The sequence below is a fragment of the Cupressus sempervirens genome, chromosome 6 (genome assembly GCF_028749045.1).
Source record: "Cupressus sempervirens isolate cs-2001-9-10 chromosome 6, ASM2874904v1, whole genome shotgun sequence".
Taxonomy (NCBI): domain Eukaryota; kingdom Viridiplantae; phylum Streptophyta; class Pinopsida; order Cupressales; family Cupressaceae; genus Cupressus; species Cupressus sempervirens.
In genome coordinates this window covers 346,939,026-346,957,091 of record NC_143123.1, presented here as the reverse complement: position 1 = coordinate 346,957,091, position 18,066 = coordinate 346,939,026, and the positions used below count along the sequence as shown (strand labels likewise).

Below are 18,066 nucleotides of genomic sequence, written 5' to 3'. Positions count from 1 at the left end.
CACTTCAATACTCAAATTCGAAATTGGGACTTGGGAAAGAACCAAAAACATGAAAATGAACAATTCCTTCATTTTTAAGGGAAAAATGCACTTTCCATGGTAAAGATTTCAACAAGTGGCAATCATCAAGCAATTGCATGCATAAAATCAGCAAGATAAACACGGATTAAATAGCAAGAAAGGAAGAGTCCACTTACATGAAGATTAAGTGCCAAAAATGAAGGAGAAAGATGCTCCAATGTTGAAAAATTCTCCAAAAACGTTTGAAGCTTTCCACTTTTTACAAATTCGAATGGGAGAGGGCAGCAAACAAGGAAAAGTTGTTGAAAGATGCCAAAACGTGCCCTAAGATTGCTTCAAAATCCAATGTTTTCAAAATGCATATGCTTGGGACGTTTTTAGCAAAAAAACGTTTTTCACCATGGTGCATGAACAAATCAATTTGGTGTTTAAACCTCAAATCATGCACCAACACGTCATGCAAACACCAAATAATGCCAAATCGATTTGAAATGGAGCAAAAACATGGACCAAAAATGGAGTTATTTGCTGATTTCTTCAAAAACGCACCCTAGTTTGGAGTTCCCAAAAACATTATTTAGCTTGTTGAATCCATTTTGAATGCAAGAAGACTCATTGCCCACCAAAAACGCCTCAAATGAAAAAGATTTCATGTAAATCCATTAAGAAAATCTCCACTTATGATCAAAATCAGGGTCTTGGAGGGTAAAAGCGTGTAGTTCTTCAAAATAAGACTTTTTGGAGGCCAAGACACATATTAAAACATGCTTTAGTATTAAATAGGACCTTTTGGAGTCGAGCATGTTTTAAAATGTGCATACAAGCAAAATCTCACTTTTTGGAGGAGGATGCATGTTTTAAGTTACATCTCACATTTTGGATGTAGAGACATGAAAACTTAAGTTTTGATGCAGTGGCATCAAAAAGGTCCACTTATGATAGCCTTTTGATGCAATGACATAAAAATGGTCCACCAAATTAACTTTACATGCACTGACATGTAAAATGTCCACTTTTGATGGATTTTATATGTAATTGCATATAAAATGTCCACTTTTGATGACTTTAAGTCATTTAATTCACTTAAAACTATAAAAATGTTACTAAATGGGTTATAAACAATATTTCTTTATCATATTTAAAAATATAACATATAAACATCATTTAAAAAGTAACATTTAAATGAGCATTTCATTTAAAAATAAAAAATCAAACTAGAGCTATATAGTTATATAGTTACTTTAAGTGAAAAATTAAAAAGTAATTCAGTTTAAAATTGTAACATAAAGTGCAGTATAGTCACTTTAAATTAAAAATTTAAAGTGAAAGTAACATAAAAACATAACAAAAAGTGAATATAAGTTATATTTATCAAAAAGTGAAACTGAAATTTAAAATATAACATCATATTTTTAATTCGTGTTATTGCACCAAAAAGGTCCACTTTTGAAGCACTAAAACAGGGATATCTCTTGACTGACAACTCCGATTGAGCTCTAGGTTAGACCGAATTGAAGGGAAAAGCGAAAGGTATGACATGAGCAAAACCAAAGGACAAAAAACCAACAAACGCAAACTCAAAAGAAAAGAAAGGATGATGAAGGCTTCAAAAATCAAGCAAAGCCTCGACAGAAAGCAAAACAAAAAAGGCTTGACGAAGGCCTTCAGTAAAATGATTTGATATACGCATTGAAATGGATGGATCGATCAACATTAAGCAATTGAATATCAAATTCAAACTTAGAGAAATGCGAAACTAGCTTGAAAAAGTTTCATGCTGTTACTAACATTTTGTGGTGACAAAATGCAAGACGACAATACACAGATCACTGAGCCCCTTCTAGTTCTCCTATGAGTTGTTGATGGCGAGAAGCCCTCAATGGGCTATATATACGAGGGTATGGATAGGGTTAAGTAGGCCATTAAATCTAGACATGCAGAAGTGGAGGATAAGTATAGCTTTATTTGGGAGATCATTGATAGGAGATGGCTAAACCAGCTTCAGAGGCCTATCCATGCAACAATTTATTACATCAATCTAACATTTTATTTTTGTCTTGACTTCAAGGCAAATGAGGAGGTTCTTACTGGCCTGTATACAATGGTGTAGAAGATGTGTAGTGATGGGAACCATTAAGTTGGATCAATATAATAATGAAGAAGGGATGATATTCTCAAGTAAGATATGCACAAATGCTTAGACAGAAATAAAGCCAAGTATAAATATATTCTTAAGCTTATGGCTTATAAGTTATGTATTTTTATTTTTTATTTTATAATTTAGCCTTAAAGTAGTACTTGTAAATGAGACATTTTTTTTCTTTTCCTTATTTTAGATAGATGGTGGCAAATGTTTGGGCCCTCAACCCCAAATCTTCAAAAAATTGCCATCTATATTTTGAGCTAGCCGAGCAACGCTTTTGGATGTGAGTGCAATTGGTCCATTTTCGAGCACATCCACTTGAAGAGGCATAATAGGTTGTCTCTGGAAAGGTTGAATGATCTTGTCTTTGTTTGTTACAACCTCCATCTAGGACCAGGTAGATTTTGGACGTTGACTCGTCTTCCATCACTCTAGAGGAGATCGATCTAGAGTCTGAGTAGCTCACTGAGGCTATTGATCCAGTCTTCCTTGAGGATGACCATGATTGGTTTGACTAGAGGCTGAGGTTGTGGTTATGGTAGAGGTAGAGGATAGAGCATGTTCTGAGACATGCACACGCACTGTTGATGTTGATAATGACACCTCAAAGGTGGGGACTATGGCTTCTTTGTCCTCCAGGACCTACCTTAGACGCCTTTGTAGAAGGCAAATAGCTACTCTGAGGTTGAGGTCGAGGATGAGGATGAGGCTTGAGCTAGAGCCTAAGCGAATATACTTTTTTTTTTTTTTTACAATGTTTACACTTTATAGTTACACATACATGTTTCATGGAACGTTTGATGTCATGGGTTTCATGGATTTTACATGCATTTGATAACATTTCTTTATATCTATGCCATACTTTTATATGTTTTATATTTCATTCAGCTACAATTTACATTTTATATATGTGATGGATTTATCATTTATGTTTCTTGTTTATGTGTTTAATAACAAATTAGCTTCTATTTGATGATGATATAGTGTCTTTATGTTTTGTTCAGTAAAGGGTGCTTTTAAAGCTTTAAAAATCTTTAAATTTCAAGTAATTTTTCATTTTGCTGAGTTTTAGCCGAGTCGGCCTTGTTGAGTCCGAGCCAAGCCTGAGTTTGGGAACTATAGTTTAGCTACATGAAGACCCCATTGCATACTGCTTACTCAAGATGATTGATATTTATGGTAGTTGAGAGAAATTAAGAGAAGGTACTACACAGGGATTAAGAAGATAATATTCAAGTAAATCACACTGTAAAAGTAGGAGTATACAGAGATTTACAACGGCATAAACCACCAACAATTTTTTTCTCAACACCGTGAATGTGCTTCTTTCTCAAAAAGAACAAAGAACTTCTGCCTTTTGACCATTCCATAATACTCTTTTTCACCATATAGCATCGTTTCAACCATCCTCTTTTCCCCATGATGCCACCCTAGAAATGATGGCATTGTAGTCGTCGATGCACATAACTAGGCACGATATTTAGCTATCACTAGATCGTGCTCAATCATAGAGGTTTATCTAACCACTCTCAAGATCTTGGGAAAGTCATCTTATTTGTATTACGGCTTCCTTGCCAATTGGGCGGTATAATATATAATTACCATGCTCCACGGAGTTTCCAAGACGGGGACTTTTATGGTACGAGGATGTGTTTATGGTACAAGGACGGGTCTAAGCCAAAATTTAGGGGATAGGACCTCAGGGGACGGGTGATTAAAAACATAGGGGATTTTTTATATATAAAGAGACAAAATTCAAATATGCATATCATAATATTGATAGACCATTCACCATAGATGTTTTAGAAGATCAATACATGGAAAATTGCCAAATTATAAATACTAAGTACTTCCATTATAACATCACATACATATATAGCAAAAATCAAAATGCCTAATTGCTTCAAGTATTACGCATGAAATCAGAATGAAATAAAGAGAAGTCCACCTAAAATAATAAGTAGTAAATACTAAATGTAATTTTTCCTCACTGGTGCTGTTGCTGCTCTATGTTTTTTTCTTCGTCTTAGCATGTATGTCAAATCTAAAAATGAGTAGAAGAGTTAGTCGTAGTGTTTTAGAGGACCAAATATGGTTTGCATATTTTTATTATGTCTTTAAGATCGGGGACCAGTCCAAACAACAAAAATAAAAATAAAAAACGAATTTTTGGGGGTGTTTTCATTTTGCCTTTACCTGTGGCTGACTAAAAAAAAAGGGGACGACCAACAATTTCGTGGACAAAAAGAAGTTTTGGGGACGACAAAGTCGTCCCTGGTACAACTGGCTGTCCCCAAGATTCCTGCAAAAAAAATTCCCATTTCAGGGACATTTTTGAATTTGGCAAAAAAGGGACGGCTCTGGGGACAACAAAAATCCGTCTTTGAGTCCCTAGGACAAGTACGACCCCAAAATCATAGGGGACACATCCCCGTGGAACACTGTTTAATTATCCTAAAGTTGGGATCCAAGGTGACCACACGAAGTTTAGGAGCCATGATTTAGGGGAAGTGTCGATTGAAACAAATTAACATTTGATTAGAAAGAAAAACATAGTTATCATAAGAGTGGGTGTGATGAAAAGAGATAGTATTATTGATAATCCATTGAATTCTTCAAGATATAAAGGTTGGTTTGATAATCTATGTAAAGATTTATATACATCCATAATATTTTAATTCATGTTACATGCTTATGTACATGTGATTGATCATGGACAAACATCTTGCCCATAATTAATCACTTGCATATTAATGTGCATTAATCTAGGTAAATAGTATTATGAATGTATATAATTGCTTACTAATATTAATAGATGCATATAAACTCAAACTTTGAAGTGAGCTAGAATTGAGGATATCAAAGAGTTACAATTTAGAGTGTTCCAAGCAAGATATCTAACTAGGTGCAAGTCGGTATTATACTAAGCTTACGATTGAGAAACATTGGGCAACACTACCTTAAGTCCCCTAGCCTACTAGGTTGCTTTATTCCTAGGCTACTCAACCTTACTAGTTTCCCAATGTCCTGAAGACCTTTCCCTCATTGTTCATACCTCGTCCCTCTTTCCCGATGATACCTTCCCCCCTTGCTCCAGGAACTTGCGTGGATCTTGCAACCACTAGTCAAACAACAGTAGTCAGTCTGTTATCGCATTATGGTAAATTTATAAAGATACATAATGCAGTTTAATAACTAAATCTACCAGACTTGATTAACTATAAACGACATCTTAACATCAAATGAAATTCATTATCAAACATCATTAGCAAATAAGAATATTTCAAAATAAAAAATTAATTAATGCAAAACTCATCTAGGGCATGATTGATAAAACCATTATTAACTAAAAATAAAACTAGAAACCACTTAGGATGCAACCTACAAAACCACTATTTTGTCTCAATAAAACCATTTAGGGCACAATTTACAAAACCACTACTTAATGCAAATCCAAAACATTTAGGGCACAATTTACAAAATCATTGTTTAATCTAAACCCTTAAACCATTTAGGGCACAATGTTTAAAACCACTCTTTTTAATGTAGAGCATCCTAGAGGGGTGTGTCAAATTTATTAGCCTTTTTCCCTAAGTTGCAAATTCAAGAACAAGTATGGATATGGGTTTGAGAACCCCGTATGTGGGTATATGCAAACTGTTTTTGGAGGTTTGGGTATGCTCAAGTACGTGCGCGCATGTGTGTGTATATACATTATATACAAAACAATTAGAGAAATTTATAGAATTGTAAAAGTAAATCATTTAATATTATGATACTTCATGATTGATCAATTACCAATGCCAAAGATAAATGCCAATTGAATAAACCATGAAAGACACAATAAAGTTATCAAATACACATTTTGTGCAAACTCAAAGTTGTAATAGGGGTTTGGGGATTGTGTTACCAATAGGGTTGAGTGGGTGGAGCCCATGTTGCCAAGACCAAATTAAGACCTTCAAAATCACACAAAACTCCATAATGCACCTTATTTTAGGGCCTAATAAAGGGTTGTGTCAGAGTCTAAGCAAAAAAACCCTCTTGTTAATGAGTTTTTAAAGTCACAAAAAGCATCTAGCTTATGGTAAATTTATAAACATACATAATGCAATACAATAACTAAATCTACCAGACTTGATTAACCATAAACGACATCTTAACATCAAAAGAAATTCATTATCACACATCATTACAAATAAGAATATTTCAAAATCATGAATTAATTAATGCAAAACTCATCTAGGGCATGATTGATAAAACCATTATTAACTTAAAATAAAACTAGAAACCATGTAGGACACAACCTACAAAACCACTATTTTGTTTAAATAAAACCATTTAGGGCACAATTTACAAAACCACTATTTAATGTAAAGCCAAAACCATTTAGGGCACAATTTACAAAATCATTGTTTAATCTAAACCCTTAAATCATTTAGGGCACAATGTTTAAAACCACTGTTTAATGTAGAGCATCCTAGAAGGGTGTCTCAAATTTATTATGCCTTTTTCCCTAAGTTGCAAGTTCGGGAACTTGTATGGATACGGGTTTGAGAACCCTGTATGTGGGTATGTGCAAACTGTTTTTGGAGGTTTGGGTATGCTCAAGTATGTGTGTGCATATATATACATTATATACAAAACAATTAGAGAAATTTATAGAATTGTAAAACTAAATCATTTAATATTATGATACTTCATGATTGATCAATGGCCAGTGCCAAAGATAAATGCCAATTGAATAAACCTTAAAGACACAATAACATTATCAAATACACATTTTGTGCAAACTCAAAGTTGTAATGGGGGTTTGGGGATTGTGTTACCAACAGGGTTGAGTGGGCAGAGCCTCTGTTGCCAAGACCTAATTAAGACCTTCAAAATTACACAAAACTCCATAATGCACCTCATTTAAAGGGCCTCATAAAGGGCCGTGTCAGGGTTTGAGCAAAAAACCCTCTTTTTAATGAGTTTTTAAAGTCACAAAAAGTGCCTAGCTTGTCGATGTGTTGGGGCATGTGTTGGATGTGGCCTTGTTGAGCAAATGGTGTGCATCATGAGTTGCGGATTCTCTTGGATGCATAGGTTGCACATCTAGTGTGCATCTATAGTCTGGGTTGTGCATTCGAACTGCATCTGAAGCACACATCCAGATTTGATGCGCACTAGTAGGGTGTGCATTTGGTAACTTAGTATATTAAATTCATAATATTGGATCAAGGGAGGGATGGTAAACTTGGTCACACAAAGTGATTTTGTAGAAAGAGGTTGGGTAATCAACAATCCAATTAGGGAGGGTCTCTACCAATGGCTTGTTTCATATAGCATTTTGAGAAGAGCCTTCTATGTTTTTTGACCAGCAGATCATTTGAAGTCCTTTTGATAAGCTATTCAACGTTAAGGGAGAGTATTAAAATATATCGTAAAGTTTAGTTATAATTGTCAACTAAGTTATAAGGATGGACTTGAGGGATGTTTTTTATTCTTTTAGTTGTCATACACTTTTCTTAGTCGTTGATCTCATTGTTATCAAATAGATCTTTTATAATTTTTATTTAAGAATACTTTTCCTCCTTTGTTTATTTCAAATGTTGAATATCTTGATAGTCATTCGCTGTCATTCTTTTGGAAACTGCTCTTAGCCCTTAAAAAAATTCCAATTATAGAACATAAATGTGCTTTCACTTGCCTATACGAGCTTTGGTATTGGACCTTGCATTGATTACAATTTTAAATAAAAACCCCACCTCCTTGAAGTTGTTTGCTTGATCATATTTAAATCATTTATGTGTTACGAGGCCCACTTAACTTGAACTAGTAGCCAATATGAAATTATAGGATTTAAAATTTAAAGCAAAACTACAATCTGTATAAACTTTGAAAGCAATAAATGTTCAAATCAAACACCAGAAAACATTTTGAAAAATATTGAAACTTGTTTCTTGGCAATAGAAATTTTCTTGAGAAAGAAAAAATGCATTAGAAATTGGAAAGTTTATGTTAAAAATAAAAAAATAAATCATAACACCACATACCTTAGGTTGATAGGTGTCCTTTTTACAAGTTGATATGGGAATCGCTTAATGTATTCACAATGGAGATGAAAGCTCCATTTAAAGAAATTACAGGAATGATATTTCTAAAGTAAACAATCATGAATTGAAGCTAGACATAGATACTATCGAATCTAACTAAAATAAATTAGTTGATCATTATATAAGAGTAATGCTAATAGTTCTTTGATACCCTCCTTAATGGTCGTATTATTCGATTAAGTTGCCCTGTGGATTTTACAAACTTGCTCGAGCTCAGAGACTTGGTGAGGATATCTACTGTTTGGTGCTCAGTTGGAATGTATTGCAACATCATAGTTCCGACTAAAACAAGTGTTCTAATGAAATGACAATGAAGCTCTACCCATTTGGTTTGCTTGTGGAAGATTGGATTCTTGACAAGTTTTAGCACCACTTGATTTTCACAGAACAAGGATGAAGGACTTGCTTGAGACATTTACATGTTAGAAAGCATCCTCTGTAACCATATTGCCTCATATGTTGCTTAACAGTTCCCTGATATTCTTCTTTGGTTGAGGAAAGAGCTAGCACGTGTCAGTCCTTATTGGTTCATAAAACATACCGAGAAGTAGAATTCCTATCATCAATTGAACCTGCCCAATTTGAGCCTGTAAAACCAGTTAGCTGAGGATCTTTGTTCAGTTGTACAAAATGCCAAAGTTGAGTGTCCTTTTGACATATTATAATGCAGGCTTTGTTGCAACCTTAGGGGCTGTTATGAAACAAGATATGTAGCTCACAACATGACTTAGATCAGGTGTAGTGGCTGTAAGATAGATAAGGCTGCTCAGTAGTTTCTTGAAAGTCAACTCATTCACCATAGGTGAATCTGATTTGGATGATGGTTTCAACCCTTTATCTGTAGGCGTAGATGAAGGCTTGCAATCAACCGTCATGAACTTATCTAGCAAACTCCTAGCATACTTCGATTGAGAAATGAAACTAGTCACTTGTTTGCCAAACCTCTACACTGAGACAATAATGTAGAAGTCCTGAATCAGTGTTATCAAATTCCCAATACAAGTTCAATTGATCTGCTTAACCAACTGTGCCCCGTTGCCAGTAATGATGATATCATCGACATAGAAGACAAGAAAAATGATGTCATTACCAATGCTTTTGACACAAAAGTTTGAATTTGACATACTCTTGTGAAAACTCTGTGCAACCAAATGGGTTTCAATTTTGATGTACTATTCCCCGAGGGCTTGCCTGAGGACATAAAGAGCCTTGACCAGTCTTCATACTTTGTACTTTTTGCCTTCAACTTTGATACCAAGAGGCTGTGACATATAGACTTCTTCTCCCAAAACGTCATTGAGGAAGACATTTTGACGTCCATTTAATGCATTGTCCAACCACATTGTGCTACAATGGCTTGTAACAACTGGATTTCATAGAATACAGTTTTATCTTCAACTTCATAAGAAGGCAGTTACATCATTCATGTTCATGTGAAGAAGATTACCGTTAAAGTCAGCTAAACAAAATTTCTTAACTAAATACTTGAAATACTTTTTAATGAAATTAATTCAGAAATTGAAATCACATACCTCGGAAAAACTGAGACTGAAATTCATCTAAGTATGCTTCTGCAACCACCCGGGTTAGTCCACAAATATACTATAACAATTTCTCAAATCGACTGCTATCTCAAAAATCATTTGATGAATACCACTAAATACCATTATAACTATTAGGGCTTCACATATCATCTTACCAATTAGGGCATCACATATCATCTTACCAATCAGGGCATCAATTACCATCGGTTTATTTAGGGCTTTTGGTACTGCTTTACCACTTAGGGCTTCCGTGACGACGGATTCAATTTAGGGCTTCCGCGACAACGGATTTATCTAGGGTTTCCGCGACGACGGATTCAATTTAGGGCTTCCGCAACCATGGATTCAACTAGGGTTTCCGATACCACGGATTTAGTTAGGGCTTCCAATACCACCATTTCAATTAAGGTTCCAGCTGTCACACAATCAATTAGGGCTTCGGATTTCTTTTCCTTCTGATTGCTTATCTGTGACAATTTCTCAAAATTAGATAATTACTTATATTCAATATTCAGTAAAATGATGATAATAATGAAATACCTCAATTTAATCTTACTTTCTCATAAACAAAAAATGATTTTACCTGTTTCCGATAGACAATTGATTTCATGGCTTATCTCTATTTGACGCATATCTGATATCTTGAGAGAGGTGAAACATTGCCAGGGGCTTTACCACCCAACCTTGGACCACAATATATATCCCCACACGATCTCTTAACGAGAAAGGCCCTCCCTACCCGGAATTGACAGGGAACATCTTACCATTCACTAGGCATCATGATATATAACACGCCATACGACTTGGCAGCAGGAGATCATCATAATAGGAATATGCATGAGCTATTATTAATGATATGTACTAAAATGTCATAACTGATATTACTGATTCTTATTGTTGATGAATCCTTCCTCACACCCCCTCAATCTCATCAAGCCTCCAAGCCCGTGATTTCCATGTGCTTGTTTAATATCAATAATTTCACTCTTGCAGGGTATGAATGTTTGTGATACATTCTAAACTGAATATCCATATCTTTTATACATGTTTAATACTCTCTTATGAATAAAGAAACATTTATGGTTTGAGACAGTTTTTCCAAGAACAAGAATTCTTTTACTAACCATCTCAATTCAGTCTACAATTGTATTAATGAAAAAGAGACACATTGAACATTCTTGATTCAACAGTTGCATTAGAAAGAAAAACACGATTGGCCATTCTAAATTTGGCAACATTCTTACTGGTCTCCTACGCTTATATCTTTAACCAATTTTCAATATCTATATCCTTGATAAACAAATTCTCAATACACACAGATACAGCGGATGAACTCATATTATATCCAACTTACAACTAGAAAAGAACAACTCATTGCACTCACTAACCATCAACAAATCTTTAGTTCGGTGTCTCCTCGGTGCCTGAACCGTTACATCTTACACTTATTCATATGAATGAGACTCTACATCCTCAGAATTTCCTTGGTATTCAGAGTTGATCATTATTACTGTTTGTTTATTTGAGAACAGAACATTTCTTGACAAAATCTACAAATTTTAGACATTCATGGTTTGACAAAGGTTTAATCTATATTCAAAATATTTTTGAATTAAATAAAGGCAAACAGTAATATCAGACAATGATTAAGATGAGATCATAAAGTTTTATTTCATCCATAGTTGGCATAACATCAACTACTTCATTAGCAACAAACTAAACAAGTTCTGTTGGCATTCTTAAATAACCTGGACATATGGTAACAACAAGACTCAATACTATGCATGCATCTCTTATATTTGAATTGACCCGACTCAGAAAAGGCAAAACGCAAGTAAAAATTGGAAGATAAAAACAATTTGTCACATCCTTACTTGGCTTGACTATGCACACGGGTTATTGGATCTTGCTGAGCGCCCTCTTTTGTTATCCACTGGAACCAAAGATTAGAACATGCGAAAATGATCTCGTGGAAGCTTAGAGAGTATAATATCGCGGCAAGACAGGATGTTATTTCAGGTGATAATGGTAATTGCAGGTTGATCGATGGATTTTACAGAGTGATAAACGTGAGTGCAGAAGGAGTTTGAGACGGATATCTCAAGATACAAGGCGAATAGTCTTTCTCTGATAAGCAAACTCGGTTTACAGAATAGTAAAGTGCTAAGACTACGGCGGAACCATGAATAGACGAATATTTTGTTGGTGATCTTTGAAAACGACAAGGCAAGCATATAAAAAGATAATGAATGGCTCTTTGGCTTTTGCCGTTACAAGACTCAAATGCGCTTTGAATTCCATCAAATGGAAAAATGAATCATTGGAACAAAGGTGAAATAGTTTTATTAATATTATAATAATTCGAAATTTTTTTAAAATCTTATAAGTACTTTTTAAAACATCATTCTATTAATTTATTAACATATAAAGATGCCAAAATATTTTTATATTCAAATGCACATTTATAAACTATTATTAAAAATAATACAACGAAAGATAATTTAAAATCTTTTTAAGAATACGTTTATATTTAAACTAAATTAATTAAATTTAATTAATTATTAACAACTCATGCAGTTCCAGGGATGAGTCCTGTTACAAATCGCTTGGTCCTCTACCTGTCTCTCCAATGATGGTGATGCCTTGCCTAATTCTTCTCTGACAATGCTTCCACCCCTTCAACAAGCTCCCTGCAAGGAATTTCTCTAATTAAATTATAAATTATAAATAATCATATTAGTTAACCTTTTGTCTTAATTCCATGAATTCGCGATTAACAAATAACTAGCATGTCATCTTCACTTGAAATCATAACGACTAACTATCTTACCATTTCGCCAGATCATATCAAATTAAACTGCCAACTGACTTCATGTGAACCTCAACGTCTATATTTCAAGCTAGGTCAAAAATTGGGATGTAACATGGCTAGAGCCAACTAGATGGCGCTTATCTTTCTTGTAGGAGGAAAGGTTTCCTCATAATTAGTTCCTTACTTTTGTGAGAACCCCTCAGCTATTAACCAAGTTTTGTACTTATCTAAAGTTTCATCAGCTCTGTACTTCACTTTATGGACCCATCTGCAGCCAAGAGGTTTCTTCCTTTAGTGGAAGATCTTATAGAACCCAATTGTTTTCTGAAGACTGATACTCAACTTCCTTAGCCTTTTCCCATTGAGATATCCCTTTTGCTTCTGAATAAGTCTAGGGCTCATTAATACTCTGAATGTTGGCCATACGAGCAAAATTAACTATGCTGTTCTTGCTCTTGCCTCTGGATGGTCTACCCTCAACAAGATCATTATCAGGAATGTCGCCAATAAGCTTTCTGCACCACTTAGGCTAGAGAGTAGAACCATTTACAAAATCAGGATAACCACCATGATTAGGGCTGCCTGGAATGAATTCATCTAGATGCTGATCTAGGTTATCCAGAGGGACATCTGGTGGTACAGTATCATGCCTCAGATTCCACGAGGAATCCACAATTTTTATAAAAACTTCATTAATGAGAAATGTGCACAATTTTGTTTTTTGAATTTTTGTTTGTAAAAATCATTGAAGCCCAAGCTGCTGGAAAGAGACTAGAGACAATTTTGGCAGAACTTGTGCAACAAAACCCAAAACCCCAAGTTGCATAGGTATCCTGAAAAAAAACGCAGGTAAGTGGACAACGGTCATGCGGAAGAACCCTTTTGAAACTTAGTGTAAACCCATGGAAGACAAGATGTGTGGAAGATAGAACATGTGGTAGATGCAAGTCAGGTGAAAAATACACTCATGCCCAGGTACAATGCACAAGAATGTTCCAAAAAAATTGACCAAAAACATGCAGGTTGCAAGAAAACTATCTCTGGAATGGATGTTAATAGCCATACGAGCTCTCTTAACACAAGCACATGGACAAATCTGTGGGTGTAATCAAACAGACATAGGCTTGAGAAAACCTTTTGCAGCCACCGAGAAAAATGTGATTGCTTACTCCAGAAACCTATGACCTTCCCAATTGGCTTGATATTATCGTTAGGTCTGTAAAAATCCCTGAAACTTGATGCAACAAACCTGCGATTCTTCAAAAAGATGCATGCAAAATCTTCAAAATGAAACCCAATCCTTTGATGCAGAAAACACCAAATACTCTGATGGGAAAAACAAAACCTTGATTGTGCTGTTGGTCTTTCCACGATTTGCAAAGTTGCTGTTTTGTTTGAAAAAAAAATCAAATAGAAAACATTCAAATGCACTTGCTTAGGATAGCCACAAATAATTTTTTAAAAGAACACCAAAAAAAACCAAAAATACTTTAATCCATTTAAAGAAATTACAGGAATCCAAAGCTAGAAATAGAAGCCATCTTAATCTAACTAAAATACATTAAGTGACGATTAACTCAAAAAATATGCTTCCTTCCCTTGGCACCTTGCAATTGTTCTGCTATGGAAAATGCCAATAATCTCGCAAAAGGCAATAATGGGAAATGTAATAATGAGTTTTTGTGAAATAAGTATAATTTTGATAATATTGCAAACAAAAGAAACTATTGTGATGTGAATATCAGGATTTAACTGTGTGATTTTGAGTCAAACTCGATGACCCATGTTTCATGAGTAGTGATTCAACATGAATCCATCTCTCATGAGAATAAATGGAACACTTAGCACTCATTGGATCTAGGTGATGCTCACAGGGGTGAAGCACTGGGACTTCCCGGGAGGTCACCCATCCCAGTACTACTCCAGCCTGAGCGCGCTTAACTACGGAGTTTCCTCCACAGTTAAACCCAAAGCTTGCAACCCCATTTGCAAAACCTTCACCAAGTGTTCCATTTATTCTCATGAGAGATGGATTCATGTTGAATCACTACTCATGAAACATGGGTCATCGAGTTTGACTCAAAATCACACAGTTAAATCCTGATATTCATATCACAATTTGACTAGCTGTGGAAATCATCTCCTACTTATCAATTGATGAGCTTAAGGGGCTTTCTAATGAATGGTTCATAAGGCACAACACTTGGTGAAGGTTTTGCAAATGGGGTTGCAAGCTTTGGTTTTAACTGTGGAGGAAACTCCGTAGTTAAGCGTGCTCAGGCTGGAGTAGTACTGGGATGGGTGACCTCCCGGGAAGTCCCGGTGCTTCACCCCTGTGAGCATCACCTAGATCCAATGAGTGCTAAGTGTTCCATTTATTCTCATGAGAGATGGATTCATGTTGAATCACTACTCATGAAACATGGGTCATCGAGTTTGACTCAAAATCACACAGTTAAATCCTGATATTCACATCACAATTTGACTAGCTGTGGAAATCATCTCCTACTTATCAAAAGAAACTATTGCACCACTTTAACAAACTCAGGAATGAACAATACTCAGAAATAATAGTACTGACAATTCCAGAATTAATTTTTGATCCGAGTTTACAAAATTTATCAAATGGAAGAGCAATCCGGATTATAAAATGTTGTTACATATCTAAATCCAATTTTCACATTTTCTGATTTTCTGAAATAAAGGTCTGCTACAGCCTACAGCAATGACAATCAAATACAATGTCTAGAAGTAGAAACCTTAGGTATCTGAAATGACCAAAATGGTGTGGCTGAGTGTTGAACTGATTTGCAGCAAGTAGTAAACACCAAGAATGCAGACAAAGACCAATCTTCTTCCATAATACCCTCACACCCAAGCTCTTGAAATGGTGAAGCTGGCATGAAGTAGGACGACCAGCATTAAGGAGGTGTAACCAGCAATAAACAATAGCAAAAACCTACAAATCACCTACTGAGTTGACCTCTACTCATTATATATTCAATAAACTCTGCAAAATTGAAATGTAGACCTTCTCCAATGAGCACAACTGCAATCTCTAAATGAAATCACCAAGAAATTCTCCAGATTGTTTTTCAACTACATAGAGAATGTTGCTTGTGAGGGTTTCCATCCTCACAAACTAGTAAGAAGAAGCAATCTCCATCAAGAATAGAAGCATCAACAATATCAAGATGAGAGCCCTGATCATCCTTTTATAGCTTTATGGTTGTTTTTTGAAATAACACCCTTTTTGCTTTTCTGCTAGTTTTTAAGGAATGTTTTTTGCTATTTTTTTAGGAATGCATTTTGGCTATTTTTTCAGGAATGCGTTTAAACTTTAATGTACAGCACAATCTCAAGTGATAGTAAGTTTTTCTTTACGATTACTATGATATAATTTGTTCAATTGAAAAAAAATTAAAGAAGAAAATTGGACGTGTAAAACATTCAGGATCAAGACAGAAAAGGGTTCTTAATGGGTTGAGCAATACATTCTCTTTGTCATTTCAGTTTTTTGAAATAATGTTGAAGTTGTAAAGTGGTACAAACACGGCAATTTATGAGTCTTGGTTTCCTTATTAAAGTTTCAGCTAGCCACTTATATGGCTGCATCTATATGAGCTATACATGTAGGGGACTTTAAATTTTACAATTTTTGCTTTTTTTTTTTTCCTCAACTAGTAGGTGCTGATGCTTGCAACTAGACTTTTTGCATATTCTATTTATTGCCATTTATTGTGCAAAGTTAGATGTAAATGTTCATATTAAAGATTCATTACTTCCATCAAGCAAGACAAATGGCACTCTTTTTCAGGCAAGCCAACTGAGTTGCAAATGACATAAGTCCCATGAAGATACTAATATTCTGTTGTACAGGATTACATAAATGAGAGTGACAACCTGGTTTCGCTTCAGGCTGAGATCCGTGAATGTGATGCAATCCTATCGCAAATGGAATCCCTTCTTGGGGGATTTCAGGTAATACACTTATTATTTTCAACTGTTCATTTAAAACTTGTGTTCTTATTAGTAAAGGAAGAAGAGTTGATGTAAATCCATTATCAGATAATGTCCTAGCCTCGATGGAGATAGTGCCCATTGTCACAGTTCATTTAATGTAGGTTTCTCGATCTCTTTTTTATGCAACTTTTTGCTCCTGATGCGCAGGCAAACCTTTTATTAGCACACAGTCTAATACCATATAAAAGGTCTAACCCCTTATGATGACCTGTCTCTGAAGTAAACTAACAGAATACTGTTGCATTATTGAAAACCTTTCAGGAAAGGGAGGAGCTGATTGTCATTTGCTATTCTTATTGAAGGGTAGGTTCAATAATTAAGAAGCGCTTGTTAAAAATAGGGAATATTCAGAGGGGCGTGAGGGGCGGTGGGTGAATCAATATTCAACAGTTTTACCACTTTTAATCCAGTTAGACGTTTTGTCACTTAGCCATATACATGCATAAGTAAATAAACTGAAACGTAAAGTAGACAACACCATGAAACTCGTAACACTGTAATTGTTAACTTGGGAAACCCTGGCCAAGGGAAAACCCCAGTGGGGATGGTACCCACAAGAAACGCACCAATCCAAAATAATCTGTTAGGAGTGTTGACCCTCTTAGGATTCTATTACATACATTTAGTACAGGAGTCCTTGTTAGAGGTCTCAATCCTGTTAGGAGTTGTATTACAATGCAGCTCACTGCTCATACAATGTTATACAATCTATACAAGAGTTATAGATATTGTACCAAAGTTGACTGTACTAATATCTTCAATATCTGATTAGTTCTTTGTGTATCTCACATCTATTGATGCCCATGAAACAACTGATCACATTTGACCATCAAAATACCAATATACTATCATACATAAAACTCATATCATAACCATAGAATGACATACTTCGCTTGACCAAAATGCCTTTCATATATGCCCTTGTAATTATCCTGTATAGTCGGCCTTGTAGATAAAATGTGTAACAACTATACAAAACATATTATCAAAACATGCTAACTGAGGGTTAACATCTAGGATGTCGCCCCTACATTGCCAAGTAATTGAATTGATTGGACAATTCTATTCAATTCCTTAGCCAAAATACCCGATCTCTGCCTAATTCTCTATATGAAAGAACCAAAAATTGGAATCGACAAGGCCTAATCAAATCGTGAATCGCCTATGAATCACCTGTGAATCAGCAAGGTAAAAAAAGCCTTGAAATGCAAAGATTTTAAAATTGGTGATTTTTAGTGATTTTTTACCAACTTGCCGATTTTGCCTTTTTTTGGCTAATCAATGGCATAAGAAACAAAGATAATTATCTTAATCCCAACTTGCTGATTAAGAAACAAAGGTATACTTATGTCAATGAGCTTCATTGGATTAATATAAATGGCCACAAGTTTGGATATTGGTAATATGAAGTCTGTGGATGATATA

The 18,066-nt window shown here is 35.1% G+C and overlaps 1 protein-coding gene across 14 annotated transcripts in view; it reads left to right on the top strand.

Annotated features, from left to right (window-relative positions):
- POK (Vps52 / Sac2 family) overlaps positions 1-18,066 on the top strand; it is a 227,940-nt gene that overhangs the window by 82,334 nt on the left and 127,540 nt on the right. For all 14 annotated transcript variants that reach the window (XM_089788133.1, XM_089788132.1, XM_089788137.1 and 11 more), the window contains one exon: positions 16,498-16,599. In XM_089788133.1, the coding sequence (XP_089644259.1) occupies positions 16,498-16,599 (102 nt within the window). The remainder of the gene's footprint in view (positions 1-16,497; positions 16,600-18,066) is intronic.